At 52.9% G+C, this 17979-nt stretch overlaps 1 protein-coding gene across 1 annotated transcript; it reads left to right on the top strand.

Moving 5' to 3' along the window:
- Positions 1-10: 10 nt before the first annotated feature.
- On the top strand, positions 11-17979 carry PIGR (polymeric immunoglobulin receptor). Its single transcript, XM_006043809.3, has 11 exons — positions 11-145; positions 7418-7511; positions 8332-8676; positions 9418-10071; positions 11235-11567; positions 12515-12838; positions 14067-14229; positions 14605-14726; positions 15367-15498; positions 15621-15679; positions 16676-17979. The coding sequence occupies exons 2-11, from the start codon at positions 7469-7471 to the stop codon at positions 16772-16774; spliced, it is 2274 nt and encodes a 757-aa protein (XP_006043871.2). The 5' UTR covers positions 11-145; positions 7418-7468; the 3' UTR covers positions 16775-17979.

Below are 17979 nucleotides of genomic sequence, written 5' to 3' on the forward strand. Positions count from 1 at the left end.
AGCCCAGGTGTGGGTCAAGCACCACAGTTTCAGTTTTGGCAGCAGCATCCAGTGTCCTGCCGGAGGCTTCTACAAAAGCCAGGGCTGCGGACTGGTCAGCAGGCGGTGCTCCCAAAGCTGACGGGATAGGAGGAAGGAGCTCAAAGTAAGTGGGGCTGCTCTGGGGTCCCCGAAAGGATGCCATCTGGGAAGGGCCCTCTGTACGCATGACCCCCAATCCCCAAAGAACGGGATGAGGGGAACGTGGCCACCACCTGTGTCCCAAGCGTGTCATGGGGGAGCTGATGGGCACAAGCCTGGGCGCATCCCAGAGAGACAAGTGAGGACCAGGGGTGAACGCTCAGCAGGTGGGAAGAAGGGATGTCTGGGCTTGGCACATGGCGTTCTGCTCAAAATTTGGTCTCTGAGTTCCCTCCTAATTCCTCCATAATTTAACTGGGACCTTAGGCAAGGCACCTAATTGCTCTTTCAGCCTCTGTTTACTAATGCGCAAAATGGGCATAAAAATAAGGCCGATCACTTATGGTTGATGTGAGATTCAAATGAAAAAAGATGTGTGAAATCGCTTTGAAAACTCTAGAGCAAAATAACAGTTGTTTTGGTGTTTTCCAATTCAGTTCAGTTATTCCAGGACTATTGAGCATCAGACCGACGCGGATAGGATAATGCCTATGCAGGTCCTGGTACAAGGCAGGTACCCTTCTAGTCCTTGAATATTTCTCCCTTCAGCTTTCTGGTGGAGGCACGCGAAGTCCATTTTTCTGGGTTTCAAAGACATCCTGAGATCTTTCCAACTTCAACCCCGCTTTGCTCTCACAGATCCCTGCCACCCCAAGGTATAATGTGCATCACCGTTTCATCCTGTACCTGCTAAGCTGGGAAAAATTAAGTCCTTCCCAGGAAAGTGAGTTAGGCGGGCAAAGCCCCCTGCCAGGCGCAGGCAGCATTCTTCAGTCCTCAGGCTCCTGCTGCTTCTGCAGCCAGGAGACCTCAGACTCCAGCTCTCTTATCCTGACAGCATCCCAGGCCAGCCAGGGGACGCTCAGCACAAGCGCAGCTGCTCTGCAAAGCTGCATCCCTCACCAGCCCCACTGCGCGCCACTGCCCCAGGCCACCTACGCGGCTTGCGCTGTTTTGCACACAGCCTTCACTGTCGCTCTCCCACTTCACGAGAGGAACTACAAGTCCCTGAACATCTGGAGTTGGGATGTGTCAGTTCATGGGTTAGTGTAGAAGGCAGCTGTCTATGCTCAGAGCCAGTTTTGAAACTCTCCATCCATCATTCCTCTCCCTGCCCTTGGGTGTGGTGATGTGGCAGACAGAGCAACGAACCAGGAGCCAGGAGAGCAGCTGGCTCTGTTATCTCTGCCTGTCTCTTAGAACCTCCGGACTCTGTGGCTTTATTTTACAAATAGTGTAATAGCAGCAGCTTCCAGATAGAAAACACACTTACCCTTGACTTTCACAGCTTCATCTTATTCCTACCTGAAACAAACCCAGTGGGAGTCAGGGTAGGGGTCATAAACCTGTGTTACAGTTGAGGAAACTGAGGTTGTGAATTAATGTGAGTGGTGTAAGGTCACCCAGCACGTATAAATGACAACATTTGGGTACAGTCATTTTGGTATGGTCATGGGGATATTTTGACATCACCTAAAAAAACAGGATACACAACTTTTTAAAAAGTAGCACACGCATGTGGTCAGCAGAGACCCCCGCACCTGTGTCTTGCCCCCTCTCTGGGTGGGCGGGGGCTGGGATCCCAAAGACCCTGGCATTGACACAGTGTGATGGACTGGAAAGAAGTTTTGGAGGCCATGTGTCTGGTTACAGGAAACGAACATAACCTGCCATACATATGGTAAGTGCTGAATAAATAGCAGCCATTATTAATTTTCAGGAAGAAATTCTTCTGTTGGCACATACCTCTGAGTTCAAACAGAGTCTTTTCACAGGAACCACCTTTCCTGTGAAAAGCAAAGAGGAGAGAATTGGACTAAGTTCTCCTCTAAGACTGGATTTCCTGCTTTTGCCCCTTCTGACTGCTTCCTCTCAGCTTTAAGACCCTCTGCAGGACAGCACTGTAACTAAAATCTTGTATGCTTGATCCAGAGTGCCTGAATCTGGATCCCATCCCAGTCACTTACCTGCTGTGTAACTTTGGGCAAGCGTCTTACTTCTCTGGACCTCCACTGTCTCGTTTGTGAAATGGGTTTACCCATTGTACCCTACCTCCCAGGGTGACTGTGAGGACTAAATGAGTCAGCAGATGTAAAGCGCCTGAAAGTGACTCCATTGTGCCAGCTATAATCAGGATCCCTCACTTGTAACCTAGTCCCTGGCACATGTCTGCTCCTTCCGGCCATGACAGTCCAATCTGAACAGCTCGCCCCCAGTCTTCGAAGGATGCTCAGCAAACAGACGTCTGTTCTCTCGCTCTGAGACAGGAAAAAGAGAAGATTGTGTTGACTTTAAAGAGGATGTGGGAAAAGAACTGTTATTTTTAAGCCCGATACCCTACTTAGGACTTTACATATGTTGCCTCATTTAATCCTTATGGCGACTCACAAGACTAGATGCAATTATAGCCAGTTTACAGATGAACAGTGGGGCTCAATGGATTTAAATAGTCCACCCCAAATCACACAATCCCCAAGTGAGAGAGCCAACGGCCAACCTGAGGAGTCCATACGCTGTGCTACTCTCTAAGTGCACAGCACCCGCGAAAGCCAAGTGCATAAGGCCCTCAACCTCCTGTGCTAACAAGTAATTGCAGCCTCTTACAGTGGAAGAGGGAGAAGGCAATGGCACCCCATTCCAGTACTCTTGCCTGGAAAATCCCATGGACAGAGGAGCCTGGGAGGCTGCAGTCCATGGGGTCACTAATAGTCGGACACGACTGAGCGACTTCACTTTCACGTTTCACTTTCATGCATTGGAGAAGGAAATGGCAACCCACTCCAGTGTTCTTGCCTGGAGAATCCCAGGGACGAGGGAGCCTGCTGGGCTGCCGTCTATGGGGTCGCACAGAGTCGGACACGACTGAAGCGACTTAGCAGTAGCAGCAGCAGCACAGTGGAAGAGCACTTTACACTACTGGGAGTGCCTCTCTATATATTAACCATAGTCCCCCATCCCAAGGTAGCCCCTCAACTAGACGAGTCAGGGGACAATACCCATTTTACAGATGGGAGAGTTGAGCCAGCACATTTTGCCCAAGTGGGAGAGCTCTTCTGGTAGCCTGTGACAGAGCAGGACTCTGGACCTCTGAGTCTCTTCCACCCTCCCTTGAGCTACTGTCCCGTGAGCACCCAGAACAAAGAAGGCATCGGGCAAAGTGAGAGAAATCAGCCCTGACTTTGTCCTTCTCGGAGAGGGAGTGAGGCCATAACCATTCCCAATCTGATCGGTCTTTTCTGAACAGCTGGTCCTTGCCAGGCACTCCCTGGAGAGCAAGGCCTTCTGGAGATGGGGAGATGGATCTCAGTTGACCCTGCTTTCCAGGAGCTTGCCATCTGGTAAGGTGGGTGAGATAAACAGATCAAGCTAGGATGGGATAGAGTCAGCGACAGGGCTTCTCAGTCTCTGTTGAAAGGCCATCTGAAAATCTACAAGGCTTATTCCCAGAGCTTCATGAAGCTTGGATTCCATATGTTGAATTTCTGCTGAAGTCTTACATGCCTGGTTTTGACAGGGATGGGGCCAGAAAGTCTTGGATCTTCCTAGCTCATGCCTTCTTTGGGGAACCTATGGCTTCTCTCTCCATTTCCCTGCTCTCGGGAGCTTCAGTGCCTTTTCTCCAACATTGCCTGTGCTTGGAGATTCTCGCATATTCCAGGGCTTACGTAAACTATATAACCTCTCTTACAACCCTGTCTGTCATCACAAGCCTGAGGCCCTTCCAAACTCCATGGACTGCCCTCCCTCCCCTAGTGGTGCTGTGGTTTCCAGGCTCGCCCTCGTGTGTGCTCAGCCTCTGCATCCACGGGAGAAGAGAGTGATAGGTCCACACAGACTCGAGCAGCGCCTCTCCTGGCCATCAGTCCAGGCCAAGGAAAGCCCCTTCCCCAGCCAGGCCAGCTGCTCCCTGCTTCTCTGAGCCCCAAGCTCCCTGCTGCCCCAAGTTCACACTCACATGAAGCCAGAAACTGCCAACATGGCTTCAAGCCCCCCATGGTGCCTGCTCTCTCTTCCCTCCAAAGCCCCAAGGACCATGAGAGCCTTAACTGTCCCTCTGCTGTGAGCCAAGCCGGTGACAAGCCCAGAGTTACTGAAGGCCATATGCTCACCAGCAGCCAAGCCAGGCGCTGGTCCAGAAGACCCTCTCCCTCTGATAGAGGAGAAAGCCTGAACTGAGATGGACAAACATGTGACTCTCAACCATGAGAGCAAAGATCAGTCACTCCGACTGAAGGCAAGCTAGCTAGAGTAATTTTATAAGACGGTAGACTCTATTCTTCAGCAGGGCCTACACCTAGCCCCAACCTGCAATTATGCACGCATACATTGTGAATATACGAGGGGCAGTAACTTGGTAAAATGAGAATGATCTAGAATACCCCAGCCTGACTACTGAAAATACAACTCCTATTTTAAGAGCCAGGAAAGGTGCCTTCATGCATGATATACTAACCTATGTATATCTGGGAGAATAGGTCCCTCTGAGCATCCAAGGAGTGATAGGGTACCAATTTAATCCCATTCTGTTATAAGTCTTGGGGCCAGAATCTCTCTAACCCTTAGATTTCCTATCTTCCCAGGAAGATATTCTCTATCCTTTGGGTTACTATGATGGTGGATAAAGTCATCAAGCAAAGAAGGTAGCAGAGCATCCTGTGCCCAGTAAATAATATGCTCTCTCTTTCCTTCCTAAAGCAAATCCTTTGAATCCAGCTCCAGCCCCATGGAACTGGGGCCTCCCTGACACCCGAATCTCCCAGGTTTGGGAACAAATATGGTTTTAAGACTTTGAGAGGAAGGGATTTCTAATGATTTGCAAAGCCCAAGGTCTTTCAGCTGAGAGCAGAGAAACTGTGCTTTAAGTGAAGTTTTGAACAGAGACTTCCTGCTCCTGAGAACGTGGGGGTGTGGGGAGAGTCCAGTCTCCCCAGGGAATGGACTGTACGCTTCCTACCAAGGTCAGCTTCCACAAAACTTGCCCTCTAGCTCTGCATGGCTGGTGATCTCATCCCTGATGGGAGGTTATGCAAAGGGTTATTGGGCACATGTGAGCATCCTCCCCCTGCACGGACCTTCACCGCTAGCCAAGCATGTCACAAATGAGAGGCACCTGGGGAGGAAGTCTTTGGAAAATGTGGCCTCTGCCTGCAGCAAGCCAGGGCAAATGGCTGTTACCAGTCCAGACTAGGGATTGTCTCCTCCAACTCATCCTATGGGAAGACCCACTGCAGTCCAGAGAAATATCAGGAAGTTTGCTGATGTCAGGGGAGAACAGAGACGAGAACCAGAGAGCCCCTATTGGTTGGGGCTCCTTAAAGCAGATGGCACGGTGCCTTCCCACTGGCCACTGTGCCCAAGCCCAGTGCAAATGGCAGGTGGCGGGACTCTGCAGTGAGCCCATCCCAAGGAGACAAGAGAGACTTCCCAGCCCTCTGACCCCCACTCCCACCTGGGAGTCAGTCCCACGTCCACCCGGGTGGTCCTGCAGCCAGCTTTGTCCCGAGCACATCCGAGCTGGAGCTGACTCTGGCATTTGGCTAAGGCCACACTCCAGAGGTTAATCATTGGCCTGGTATGAAAAGTCCAGGGCAATTAACCGGAATCAAGAGAAGCTCAAGCTGCCACCTGACACCCATATTTGTCCCTACCTCCCCAAACCCGCTCCCCCAACTCTTCCGAAGAACTGGAGAAACAGAATACCTTTATCTCCACGAGGAAATAAAAAGGTGCTTTGCTGGGAAATTCCCTCACAGAAAAGAAGGAACCAAGATAAACGGTTCTATTGCCTTTGGCTCAAGCTAGCGAAGGGCGTCTCTGGGAGCAGGAGCGAGGCCAAGGCAGGAAGGGGGGCCTGGGAGATGGGTGCCCGCGCTCCCTGCTGCCTCGAGCCTCCTTATCTTTATGGGTGCTCGTCACTGCCCAGCACGTGTTAACACAGCTTTCTCCTTTCCCCCTCTCATCGTCAAGTCCGTTCCAAAACTGAAAGCCTGGCAAGGTCCATGGGAGAGTGGGAACTCCCCTCTTCACTTCCATCCTCCTCCAGGCTGCAGTCAGGGTCCAGAGGACAGCAGGGGTCAGGCCGGGCCCTGGGAGTCTCAACCTCCCCCAGCCCTAGGCTGTATCCCCAGATGTGACAAGGGCCACACGTGCAACACCCTCTGAGTGGCCTCACCTTGGATTTTCCATCTTTGTCCGTCAGCCTCACCAAGCATTAGGCGGTCACACCTACATGTTTAACCCTGACCCCATAACGGAGTATCTGGGAAAACCTGGGCATGTCACTCAGCATCTCACGATCTTGATTTTTCTTATCCAGGAAGTGGTTGTAATTATATCTGTCCTGTCTCATTTAAAGGGAACTTCTAGAGCTCCAGTGAAGTGGTGTAAATGACAACATTTGAAAAGCAAAGAGCACTCCACAGATAACAAGAATAAGCATGAAGGATAAGCACCTCACCTGGTTTGAGATGGAATACGGGCAGGGAGACAGACTCAGAGCTTGGACTCTGGGGGTCAGATAAAGCAGGGTTCGGTCTTCCCCACCACCTCCACCCCCACCCTACCTATCCCCACATTTAATGCCTGTGTGGCCTTGAGGAAAGCCCTTAACCTTAAAGCTTTCATCTCCTCCTATGTCACGTGTAGATAAGAATGCTGCCTCTTAGGAGTGATACGAAGTTTAAATGAGATACTGGAGGTGCATTGTTTCACGGGTACATCATGGAATGCGGTGCGAGGACCGTTGGCAGTGGTTGCGACCACGCGGCCTCTGTGCATCTCTGTTTACTCGTGTGACAGGCCATAAATTATGCCAGCCCCCTCCACCTCCCAGGGATGTAGGGAGGGCAGCTGGAGCAGAGAGGTGGAGACACTTCTTGGTAGTAACCAATGATCTGGGGAGCTGTTCCTGAGATCTTAGGGATCTTGCCCAGGACGGTGCCTACCCCCAACCCCCCGCGGGTGGGGAAACAGGAAATGACGCACGTGTGTCCCTATCCCAAAGGAAGTGGCAACTTAGCTGAAAAAATGAAAGTCTACCTATCCCTACTAAAGAACAAAAGGCATTGTGAGACCACGGGACTTTGAGCTGTGATGGGAAAGGCGGGGCCATTCATTCTTTGATAGGTTTTATGTCCGTTGCTGGAGACGCAGAATTGAACAGGTGTTACAGGGGCCGGAAGGTCAGCTAGTCTTGGACGACAAAGGCGTTTCATCCCCTCGTGCCGCTGTCTTTCAGTAACCACGCAGGACGGTGGCTGGCGGCAGAGACCCGCGGGAGCCCCCAGCGATGTCGTGCCTGTTCCTCGCCTGCCTGCTGGCCATCTTCCCAGGTGCGTCAACCAGGCCCCGGCCGCTCTATGCTACTCCCCTGGGGCCCAGGGATCGGCCCATCCCCAGGGACGTCCAGGCAAGGCTGGCACCCCCTCGGGGAGCAACCACAGACACTGCAGGGAGGATGGGTGGGCCAGCGCCAAGACATCAGGACTAAAAATGGCACTCTCTTGCGTCTGGCCAAGGGTCTTCACTGGGAATAAGGAAAACGAGACCTTGACCTTGAACCAAGCCTCACTCTTGAGTTGCTTTGGGGTTTGGGAGAAATGACTTATATTTGTGCCTGTTGACATTTTTATCTGGAAAAAAAAGAAGAAAAGAATCTACAAAGTATTTTAGAAATATAGGGAAATAGCAGATAACAAATGAAATAATGTAGCACTCCACAAGGATGGTTTTAAATATATATATATAATATACATATATTTATATATTTAAATAAACATAATATATATTTAAATGTATATAAAATATATAATATATATAATATATAAATATATTATACCTATTTAAATATATAAATATATGTATATATGCAAGAAATATTATACATATATGTATACATGCAAGGAGACCACTAAATAAGTTTGCCATTTGTTTTCTTAATGTGGCTATCATTAATGAAATATGATTAAAACCTTAGAATTGTTTAATAATTCTGCAATGTAGCAATTGCCTAACTGCAGCGCCTGGTAGCTAACCCACAGAAGACACATGTCTCAGGAGGGAAAGTTCATGTCCTCAGCATGGACTGTCCAGACCCCCTCAGGAGGCTTTCCCTCCGGCAGCCTCAGAAAGCCCCTGTCTCTGTCCCCACAGTGGTCTCCATGAAGAGTCCCATCTTCGGTCCCGAGGAAGTGACCAGCGTGGAAGGCCGCTCAGTGTCCATCAAGTGCTACTACCCGTCCACCTCCGTCAACCGGCACACGCGCAAGTACTGGTGCCGGCAGGGAGCCCAGGGCCGCTGCACGACCCTCATCTCCTCAGAGGGCTACATCTCTGACGACTACGTGGGCAGAGCCAACCTCACCAACTTCCCGGAGAGCGGCACGTTTGTGGTGGACATCAGCCGTCTCACCCAGAAAGACTCGGGGCGCTACAAGTGTGGCCTGGGCATTAGCAGCCGTGGCCTTAACTTCGATGTGAGCCTGGAGGTCAGCCAAGGTAAGGGCTCAGGCTCTTTAGATTTCTGAGGAGAGCGAGAGGGGGGAAGGATTTCCCGAGAGGGCAGGGTGTCCTGGCATGGGGAAGGCTGTGGGTCCATCCAGAGCCTTCCATTTGCACAGTAGAAGGTGGGAATGAGACAGATGGGACCTACTTGGACAGGTGGAGGGCAGATGGGCCACTCTAGGTCTTAAGAGCCTGACACGGTTCTGGTTTTACTAAAGCTCTAGCTTAGAAGAGCGTGAGGAGAACAAGTTCTCTCCTCATATTTGTTGCAGGTGGGACCAGAGGTCCAGGAGCAGGGGGAGATTCGTAGGCATCCTTAAGTTCTGCTGTTAGAGCACCCTTCACATCAAGACCTTGGGCCACCAGACTTCTTTTAACATGTATTCTCTTACCTGATCTCCAGTAGTCCCTCAGAAGTCTCCGCATAAATTAAATGATCAGTTCTTGTCCAAAGACCATAAGATTGGATGTAACAAATGCACAAGTATCGAGAGAGAACAGAGCAGGGAGAGATGAGTGCCAGCTTGGGAAGGCTTCCTGGAGGGGGCAGCAGAAAAGCTGGGCTTTGGAAGACAGATTCTGATGCTGTCTCTCCGGGAAAGAGGGCCCTCTGGGTGATAAGCATACCCAGCCCTCATCAGAAACATTGAGGAAGTGAACTGTGTGGAAGGCAGCTCAGCATCCTATGACGCAAGAAAGAAAACCACAACTTGTTCCCCACCCTTCACCCTGCAGATCCTGCACAGGCAAGTGATGCCCACGTCTACACTGTAGACCTGGGCAGGACCGTGACCATCAACTGCCCTTTCACGCGTGAGAATTCTCAGAAGATAAAATCTTTGTGCAAGAAGACAAGCCAAGACTGTTTCCAAGTTATTGACTCCACCGGGTATGTGAGCAACAGCTATAAAGACAGAGCACATATCAGTATCCTGGGTACCGACACATTAGTGTTCAGTGTTGTTATCAACCGAGTCAAGCTCAGCGATGCTGGGATGTATGTCTGCCAGGCTGGGGACAATGCCAAAGCCGATAAGAGCAACGTTGACCTCCAGGTGCTGAAGCCCGAGCCTGAGCTGGTTTACGGAGACTTGAGGAGCTCAGTGACCTTTGACTGTTCCCTGGGCCCCGAGGTGGCAAATGTGCCCAAATTTCTGTGCCAGAAGAAGAATGGGGGAGCTTGCAATGTGGTCATCAACACGTTGGGGAAGAAGGCTCAGGACTTCCAGGGCAGGATCCTGTCTGTGCCCAAGGACAACGGCGTCTTCAGTGTGCACATTACCAGCCTGAGGAAAGAGGACGCGGGGTACTACATGTGCGGGGCCCAGCCTGAGGGTCAGCCCCAGGACGGCTGGCCTGTGCAGGCCTGGCAACTCTTCGTCAATGAAGGTGAGACCTGAGAGGCGGAAAGGGGAGAGGTGGGCAGTCTGCAAGTGAGAGCCCCGCTTGGCCCCTCTGAGTCTATCTGACAGCTTCCGTCTGTTGACCATATCTGCTCACTGACGAGCCCTGGACCAGATGCTCTGGGGGCAGCACGAGAGCCCCAAGACTGTGCATGATGGCCTCTGCCTTGTGCGATCTCTTAACTCTTCTTCTCTGTTACCAAAGGCCTTTGATGGCCGCCCCTGATCCTTAGGAATGAGGGGAGTGAAGATCCCGACTGTCTGGGTTTGAGAGAGCCATGGGAAGCACTCTATGTGGAGTCTCCCTGACCCCGGAGCAGGATGGCAGCTCAACCATCACATTCTGGTGGAAGAAGCCTTGGCTTGTGTTGGTCTCATAGCTTACCCAAGTCAACGCCCCGGCTTCCAAAATCTCCCCTCCAACATCTCTTAGGGCTACTTGTTATTCAGCGTGATCTGGTTGAATCCCTGCCCCTTCCCACCCTGGGAGCATTCTGTAGTGAGTTACCGTCTTGAGAAACTGAACCAGTACTTGAAGTTCGTGGTCACTATGCTTGAGGCTTTCCCATAAGGGGCTCCCATTCCCTGTCCTTCTTTCTTCTTCCAGCTCAGTCCTCACTACCTCCCTCAGCATTTTCGGTCACCTGGGACTCTCCCAGAACCTCAGTTTTAGTTTCTTGAAGATAGACCACGCTTCTCTTGGACATGGCCTTTGTGGCCCTCAATAATTAAATTTATCTGTGCTACATAGTATATATTTTAAATCAAACTGTTCTAAATATATTTTCTTAATTTGAAGAAAAAAAAACCCAGTTGGCCATCTTGTGGGACGAGCTAATAATAAAAAGACAAAAACTATCTAGAGGGAGATTTTATAAGAAGCCCAAGGTGAAAGGCTGATGGTCACTCTTTAAATGCCTTCTGTTCTCTGCTCAGAATAAGGTGGGGAAGGAATAGTGGGGGAGGTCCCTGGAGACCGGGAGAAGGCTCCTGCGCCAGGCTCTGTGACATTCGGAAAGGCTTTTTCACTTTCTGAGGCTGGTAAGGGGATTGCTCTACACCTCACTTTCCACCCTGGCTGAGCCCACGGGGAGGAGGCTGCTCTGCCCACGCTGAGTTCTCCCATCCCATCTTTGTCTGTGCTTCCAGAGACGGCAATCCCCGCAAGCCCCTCCGTGGTGAAAGGTGTGAGGGGAGGCTCTGTGACCGTATCTTGCCCCTACAACCCGAAGGATGCCAACAGCGCAAAGTACTGGTGTCACTGGGAAGAGGCTCAAAACGGCCACTGCCCAAGGCTGGTGGAGAGCCGGGGGCTGGTGAAGGAGCAGTACGAGGGCAGGCTGGCGCTGCTCGCCGAGCCGGGCAACGGCACCTACACCGTCATCCTCAACCAGCTCACTGAACAGGATGCCGGCTTCTACTGGTGCGTGACCGACGGCGACACGCGCTGGACCTCCACAGTGGAGCTCAAGGTTGTCGAAGGTAAGAGTTGAACTTGGGCAAGAGGGAAGGGAGGCAGCTCCGGGCCCCCTCCAGTCAACCTCAGCATCACCCCCAGCCACTCTGCCTCCCGCCTCCCCCACCTCCAAGCTGCTGGAGAGAGCCCACCCGTTCATCCCGTAACCAGCACCCTTCCCCGACCTGTCCATACCAGCAACAAACACCCTTTCCTGCCCCCACGCTCTTCAAACCACCACACATAGCAACTCCTGTGATCAAGAGCATCAGCTTCTTTGACAGTCTGTATGGCATCAGCTGAAGCAGAGTTCAGTTCTTTGTACTGGGTCTTGCTGCTGTTGTTCAGTTGCTAAGTCACGTCCAGTTCATTGTGACCCCACAGACTACTGCACACCAGGCTTCCCTGTCCATCAGCAACTCCAGGAGCTTGCTCAAACTCATGTCCATTGAGACAGTGATGCCATCCAACCATCTTATCCTGTGTCATCCCCTTCTCCTTCTGCCCTCAATCTTTCCCAACATCAGGGTCTTTTCCAATGAGTGAGCTCTTTGCATCAGGTGGCCAAAGTACTGGAGCTTCAGCTTTAGCATCAGTCCTTCCAATGGGTATTCAGAGTTGATTTCCTTTAGGATTGACTGGTTTCATCTTGCTGGCTAAAGGACTCTCAAGAGTCTTCTCCAGCACCATAGTACTGAGTCCAGGAGAGCAGATAACAGCAAGGAAACACACAGAAGCCCTTGGCAAGGCCCGTGGTCTGTGATAGACTGGAAGGACTCATAGTGGTCACCAGTAATCTATTACATGGTCACATAATTGTAAGTGCTTTTTGTTCAGTACAGTGTATTTATTTAGCATGCTGTCCAAAAAGGAACCGGACTGTGGACGAAGCACCCCCACCCCAGCCCCCAGTCACATGTCTGCAGCATCACTGGGGCCAACTTCTGCACCTGTTTCTCCCTCCCTGCTCCAGGAGAACCAAGCCTCAAGGTACCCAAGAACTTCACGGCTTGGCTGGGAGAGTCCTTAAAGCTCTCCTGCCACTTCCCCTGCAAATTCTACTCCTTTGAGAAGTACTGGTGTAAGTGGAGCAACAGAGGCTGCAGCGCCCTGCCCACCCAGAACGACGGCCCCAGCCAGGCCTTTGTGAGCTGCGACCAGAACAGCCAGGTCGTCTCCCTGAACCTGGACACAGTCACCAAGGAGGATGAAGGCTGGTACTGGTGTGGCGTGAAGGAGGGCCCCCGATACGGGGAGACGGCGGCTGTCTACGTGGCGGTGGAGAGCAGGGTGAAGGGTGAGTCTGTGAGGGCCAGGCCCGCATGCCCCAGGGGACTCCAGAGAAAATTGCCTGAGAACATCTCCATTAAGCGTGGCCCCAGGTTTGGCTGTAAGAGGCAGGGGCCGGGGGAGGTCTCCTTCCTGGTCTCATTTATCCTTCCAAAAAGGGCATCCCAAATAAACATACAGATTCATCAAAAATAGTGCATTTGCAATTAAGCTCAGTCTCAAGACAAATCCCATAGTCACCCCTTCAGGCCACCATGTAGCCCGTCCTATATGGAGAGGTCTTCTACATGTAGACATGTCTAAGTCACTGTTATACCATATTCTGCCAAAGTTGGCTCCAGAGAGCCAGATAAGCTTCATGCACAAGGTCTGGTAAGGAAAATCCCGGCAATCTCTTCCGGTAAGATTGCATTTCAAACCGCTTCTAAAAATATCCCATGAAATGTCTTATCCCTAACGAGGGGGTATTTTTGTGTGCATGCATGCTCCGTGGTTAAGTCGTGTTCAACTCTTTGTGACCCCATGGACTGTAGCCTGCCAGGCTCCTCTGTCCACGAGATTCTCCAGGAAAGAATAGTGGAGTGGGTTGTCATGCCCTCCTCCAGGGGATCTTCCCAACACAGGGATTGAACTTGGATCCCTTATGTCTTTTGCACTGGCAGCCGGGTTCTTCACTGCTAGTGCCACCTGGGAAGCAGGCGCTAGAGATCAGGGATTGAACAGGTGTCTCCTGCGTTGGCAGGCAGATACTTTACCATTGAGCCACCAGGGAAGCCCAAGGGGTATGTTTAGTGACTCTAGAAATGAGGTTATGGCAGCTTCCAGTTGTCAAGCTCACTGAGGGACCGCTTGCTAAGCTGCCCCCGACTCTTTGCAACCCCATGGACTGTAGCCCACTAGACTCCTCCGTCCATGGGATTTTCCAGGCAAGAATACTGGAGTAGATTGCCATTTCCTTGTAGTCAAGAGGCCCTGGGCAAACCCTGTGAAGAATCTCCCAGTCAGCCCTTGTGCACAGCTGGATCTAGGCACGCAGCCTTACAATGGAAGTGAAGTTGGTATGAATAGGGCAGAGGTTGTCTGTGACAGGCTGGAGAAGAGGGTAACTCCCCTGCTTCTGGTGTTCTCTGAGACCCTGTCCAAAAAGGCAAGAGATCTCCCCAAGACCCTGGGATTCCTAATGAAGCCCCGCTCCGCAGACTCCCTAAACTCAAGCCCCTCTCTGCTCTCCCCAGGGTCCCAAGACGCCAAGCAAGTAAAAGCTGCCCCTGCGGGGGCGGCAATACAGTCGAGGGCCGGGGAGATCCAGAACAAAGCCCTTCTGGACCCCAGCTTTTTCGAAAAGGAAAGTGAGAAGGACGCTGCTGGTGGACCTGGAGCACCCGCAGATCCTGGCCGGTGAGGAGGGGTCTGGGGACCCCCACCTGGAGAACATTCGAGAGTCCAAGGACCTGAGGCTGGGTCGCCAGGTCCCAGGAAGAGAGCCTGTCCACCTCTTGACAGTGGGTGCACCCACGCCACCTTGGCCTGTGGTCTCTGCCCTTCTGAGGCCGGGGCGCAGTCCACCATTCAGCTCCATCTCCCGGTCCTGGGATGCAGGGAAGGCCCAGTGCTCACTTTTGTCCTGTCTGAGAGGGCTTCTTAGAAGGACGGAGCTTGGGGGGCTGTATCCAGAGGAGGGAGTGGATAAATCTGGTTGGCTGGAGCCAACCTGCCAACCCCTCCTGGGACCCCCAGTGTCCCCTGCAGGGACTAAGTTAACCCTTCCCCCAGCCCTACAGGATACAGCGGGAGTTCCAAAGCACTGGTCTCCACCCTGGTGCCCCTGGCCCTGGTCCTGGTCGCAGGGGTCGTGGCAATCGGGGTGGTCCGAGCCCGGCACAGGAAGAATGTCGGTGAGTCCCAGGGCGCTGCCTGCCCGCTGCCTGCAGCCTCCAGCCCTCAGTCCTGGCCCCGCAGCTCCAAGGGGACTGCCGGGGTCCATCCTCTCTCATCCGCTCGGAGGAAGGGTCCGGGCAAAGTGAGGCGGGGGACGACCAATGCACACCTGCCCGAAACTTCCATTAGGTGCTGCCGTCCAAATGCCGACCCTGGAAGCGCATCTTCAGTCGCTAGGGGGTCTAAGCTCACAGGGAGGGGCTCCGGGAAGAGGAGGGCAGGGTCCTGGAAACCTGGGCTTCCAGCCTGGGGGTGAGGACCGGTCAGCTGGGTGGCGCTGGGCGTCCCCTTCATACCTCTGGTGTCCATTCGGCTCAAGACAGAGATGAGGATAACCACCTCCAGGGGCTGGTGTGAGGGCAAAACGAGATCCTGTGCCCTGGAAGGTCCCAGAGTGATGAGCGGAGGCCAGGGGCTGCTGGGTCTAGGTTGTCTGTGGACAGGGCCTGGCGGGGAGGCTCGGGTCATTTTCATTCTGCCTCGGGTCCTCATCAGAGACAGCCATCAGAGACCCTGCCCCGCTCCAGCCCTCCTGCAGGGATGCCTCGGGGACCTTCCGCCCCCAGCCCTGCACCAACACCCCTCTCTCCCCGACAGACCGGATTTCAATCAGGAGCTACCGGACGGATATCAGCATGTCGGACTTTGAGAACTCCAGGGATTTTGAAGGACGCGACAACATGGGAGCCTCTCCAGAGGCCCAAGAGACGTCTCTCGGAGGGAAGGATGGTACGTCCCTCCCTGGAGGACTGCCCAGGCCCCGGGGGACAAGCATGAGCACCGACTCTGACTCTGGAGCAGGAATGGGGGGCCAGGGAGAGCTGATCCCCCTTCTCCTGCTCTTCACACAGAGTTTGCCACTGCTACCGAGGACACCGTGGAGAGAGAAGAACCCAAGAAGGCAAAGAGGGTGAGGGCAAGGGGAGAGAAGGAGGCCTCTTGAGGGTGACAAGGAAAGGCAGCAAGGCCTGCAGTTAGACACCGGGAGAAGTCGTCTCCGCTGGGGGCTGGTGCCAGGGCAGGGAAGGGGTGTGTCTTTCTGGCTGCGGGGTTAATGTGGCTGAAATCCAGGCAGGAGGTGAGCTGCACTGATGGGCTATCAACAGGAGGAGGGAGGGAGGTGGTGCAGGGGCGTGGGGAGGGGCGTGGGGGGTGGTGAGGACAGTGGCCGCATTAAAGATTCTGGCCACAGGGTGGGCAGGTCAAATGGCATTCCCTGGGGATCAGGGAGGTGCTCTTCCAAGGCCATGGGACTCACAGACTTAGCTCAGCACCCTCACTGGAGGATTTTTGGGGACCGGCATTTTCACTGGGCCTGGAAGACTTTGCTCATGGGGGGCCCCTTCCCACCCCAACCAAGATCCACATCAGTTGAAATCCTACCTGCCTCTGGGTCACAGGTTAACCTCTCTGCTTATTATCACTGATGCTTATTATCACGTCCACACCCCCTGACCACAGTAGAGACCCCAGCATCTGGAACAGTGAGGGGAACAGGTCGGTCTGGGAGACAGCCGTCCCCTCCAGGCTGGTGGTGTGTCTCTGAGCTGGTAGAGGAAGAAGTTGTGAACCTCTGTGGCTAATGCCAGCCTGGGTCACCTTGGCCACGACTGTGGGCAGGGCTTCCGGGGACGGGCTCAGGGCCCCAGAGCTGGTTCCACTCCACGTGTTGGAAGGAGGTAGTGAGACCGAGGCAGGTATTTTTAGAAGCTGCAGTTTTCCGTTTCTCACGATCAGTCCCTCTAGGTGAGTGTGGCGGCTGGGGTGAGGAGGGTGGGCGGACACAGGCTCGAGCTGCTTACGACAAGATCGTGAATTTAGGACACTTAGCGCGTCCCCTCCCCTCGACCCCCACTGTCCCAGAGCCGCGGCCCCCAACACTGACTCCTCTCCTGTCACCCCCCAGTCATCCAAGGAGGAAGCCGACGAGGCCTTCACCACCTTCCTCCTCCAGGCCAAAAACCTGGCCTCCGCCGCAACCCAGAACAGCCCGACAGAAGCCTAGACGGAGCCCTGGGCGCCCCTTCCCTCCGCACGTGGCAATCACGCTCTGAATCACGCTGATCCTCAGGGCCCTCAGCTCGGGGGGCTCCACTGCCTGCACTCACACCCCGCCTAGGCTTCTCCTATCTGTCCTCAGAGGGTGTGCTGGTCCCTTCTTGGTGGCATCCAAGCCTGGCTTACTTGTTCCTATTGGGGGTGAGGTGATACGAGGAGTTCCCACCTGCAGCTTATTCGAACGAGAGAACTAAAGGTGTGGGGGAGAATTAAGATCGCAGAGGGGCCTCTCAGAAAGAAAAGGAGTGGGTGGGGAGACAACCGCAGAAAGGGGGCCATTCAGTGCTTCCCTGTCCCCTTATTTGGGGACATCAGTGGAATCCTCCCTTCCACCCCATCTCTGCACCTCTCCATCCCCACTCCATTCCATCTTCTCTTCTTCTTTCCCTCATTAAAAATGTGCATTTGGTTACTCACTAGATTCCAGGTACTCTGCTAGACACTGGGATAGGTAGGCTGCAATCCCAGCCGGCAGCCTTCTGCAAACATCAAGGAGCCCCTGGAGCCCACAGCATCTCTTCATGTGTACACTCACTGACATCTCATCAGGTTTCTTGACCTCTGCCTCTACTAGGATAAATCATAAAGGGTCTGCAGCCCTGAGGCCTTGGGATTATGTAACACAGGCGTACACACAAGGCACCATCAACACATTCTTACCATTTCACAGGTGAGAAAGCCAAGGTCCTGAGAGGTGGAGAGGTTTGCTCAGAGGCAGCAAGTGAGATGTACGAGTGTCAAAGCTAAAGACTTGACACCTGCTGTCCCTACAGGAGGGCCTCCTCTCTCCAGATGAGACAGAATTCCATAGGAAGGAGAAGAAAAATGTAAATAAGACTGGTCTTTCACAGGCCCCACATCAGGGAAGATACCCCTTCCCCTGTCTGTCACTCACAGAGACCTAATAGGATAAGAGAATGGTCAAACACTCAAAACCCCCGAATGTGAAGAGTTCTGAGTGGAAAGGGAGAAAAAAGGGGGGATTTGATGGTGCCAGGGAGGGGCTGATCTCCAAAGAACTAAGGTTTAAGTTTTGTTTTTGTTTTTTTTTCCTTCTAAGCTCTGCACTTCAACTAGCATCTATGAGCTGGCACTTGCTAACAAATCAAAAATGTGAATTAATTAATAATTAAAGACCATGATTTCCCCCAA

Source organism: Bubalus bubalis, chromosome 5, assembly GCF_019923935.1.
Source record: "Bubalus bubalis isolate 160015118507 breed Murrah chromosome 5, NDDB_SH_1, whole genome shotgun sequence".
In the NCBI taxonomy this organism is placed as follows: Eukaryota; Metazoa; Chordata; class Mammalia; order Artiodactyla; family Bovidae; genus Bubalus; species Bubalus bubalis.

Bases quoted from the DNA above. Each gene is read 5' to 3' on its own strand.
- PIGR (XM_006043809.3), top strand. From the start codon at position 7,469: ATGTCGTGCCTGTTCCTCGCCTGCCTGCTGGCCATCTTCCCAG. The intron at 11,568-12,514 runs GTAAGAGTTGAA...TCCCTGCTCCAG, and splicing joins GGAGCTCAAGGTTGTCGAAG to GAGAACCAAGCCTCAAGGTA. The intron at 14,727-15,366 runs GTGAGTCCCAGG...TCTCCCCGACAG, and splicing joins CCGGCACAGGAAGAATGTCG to ACCGGATTTCAATCAGGAGC.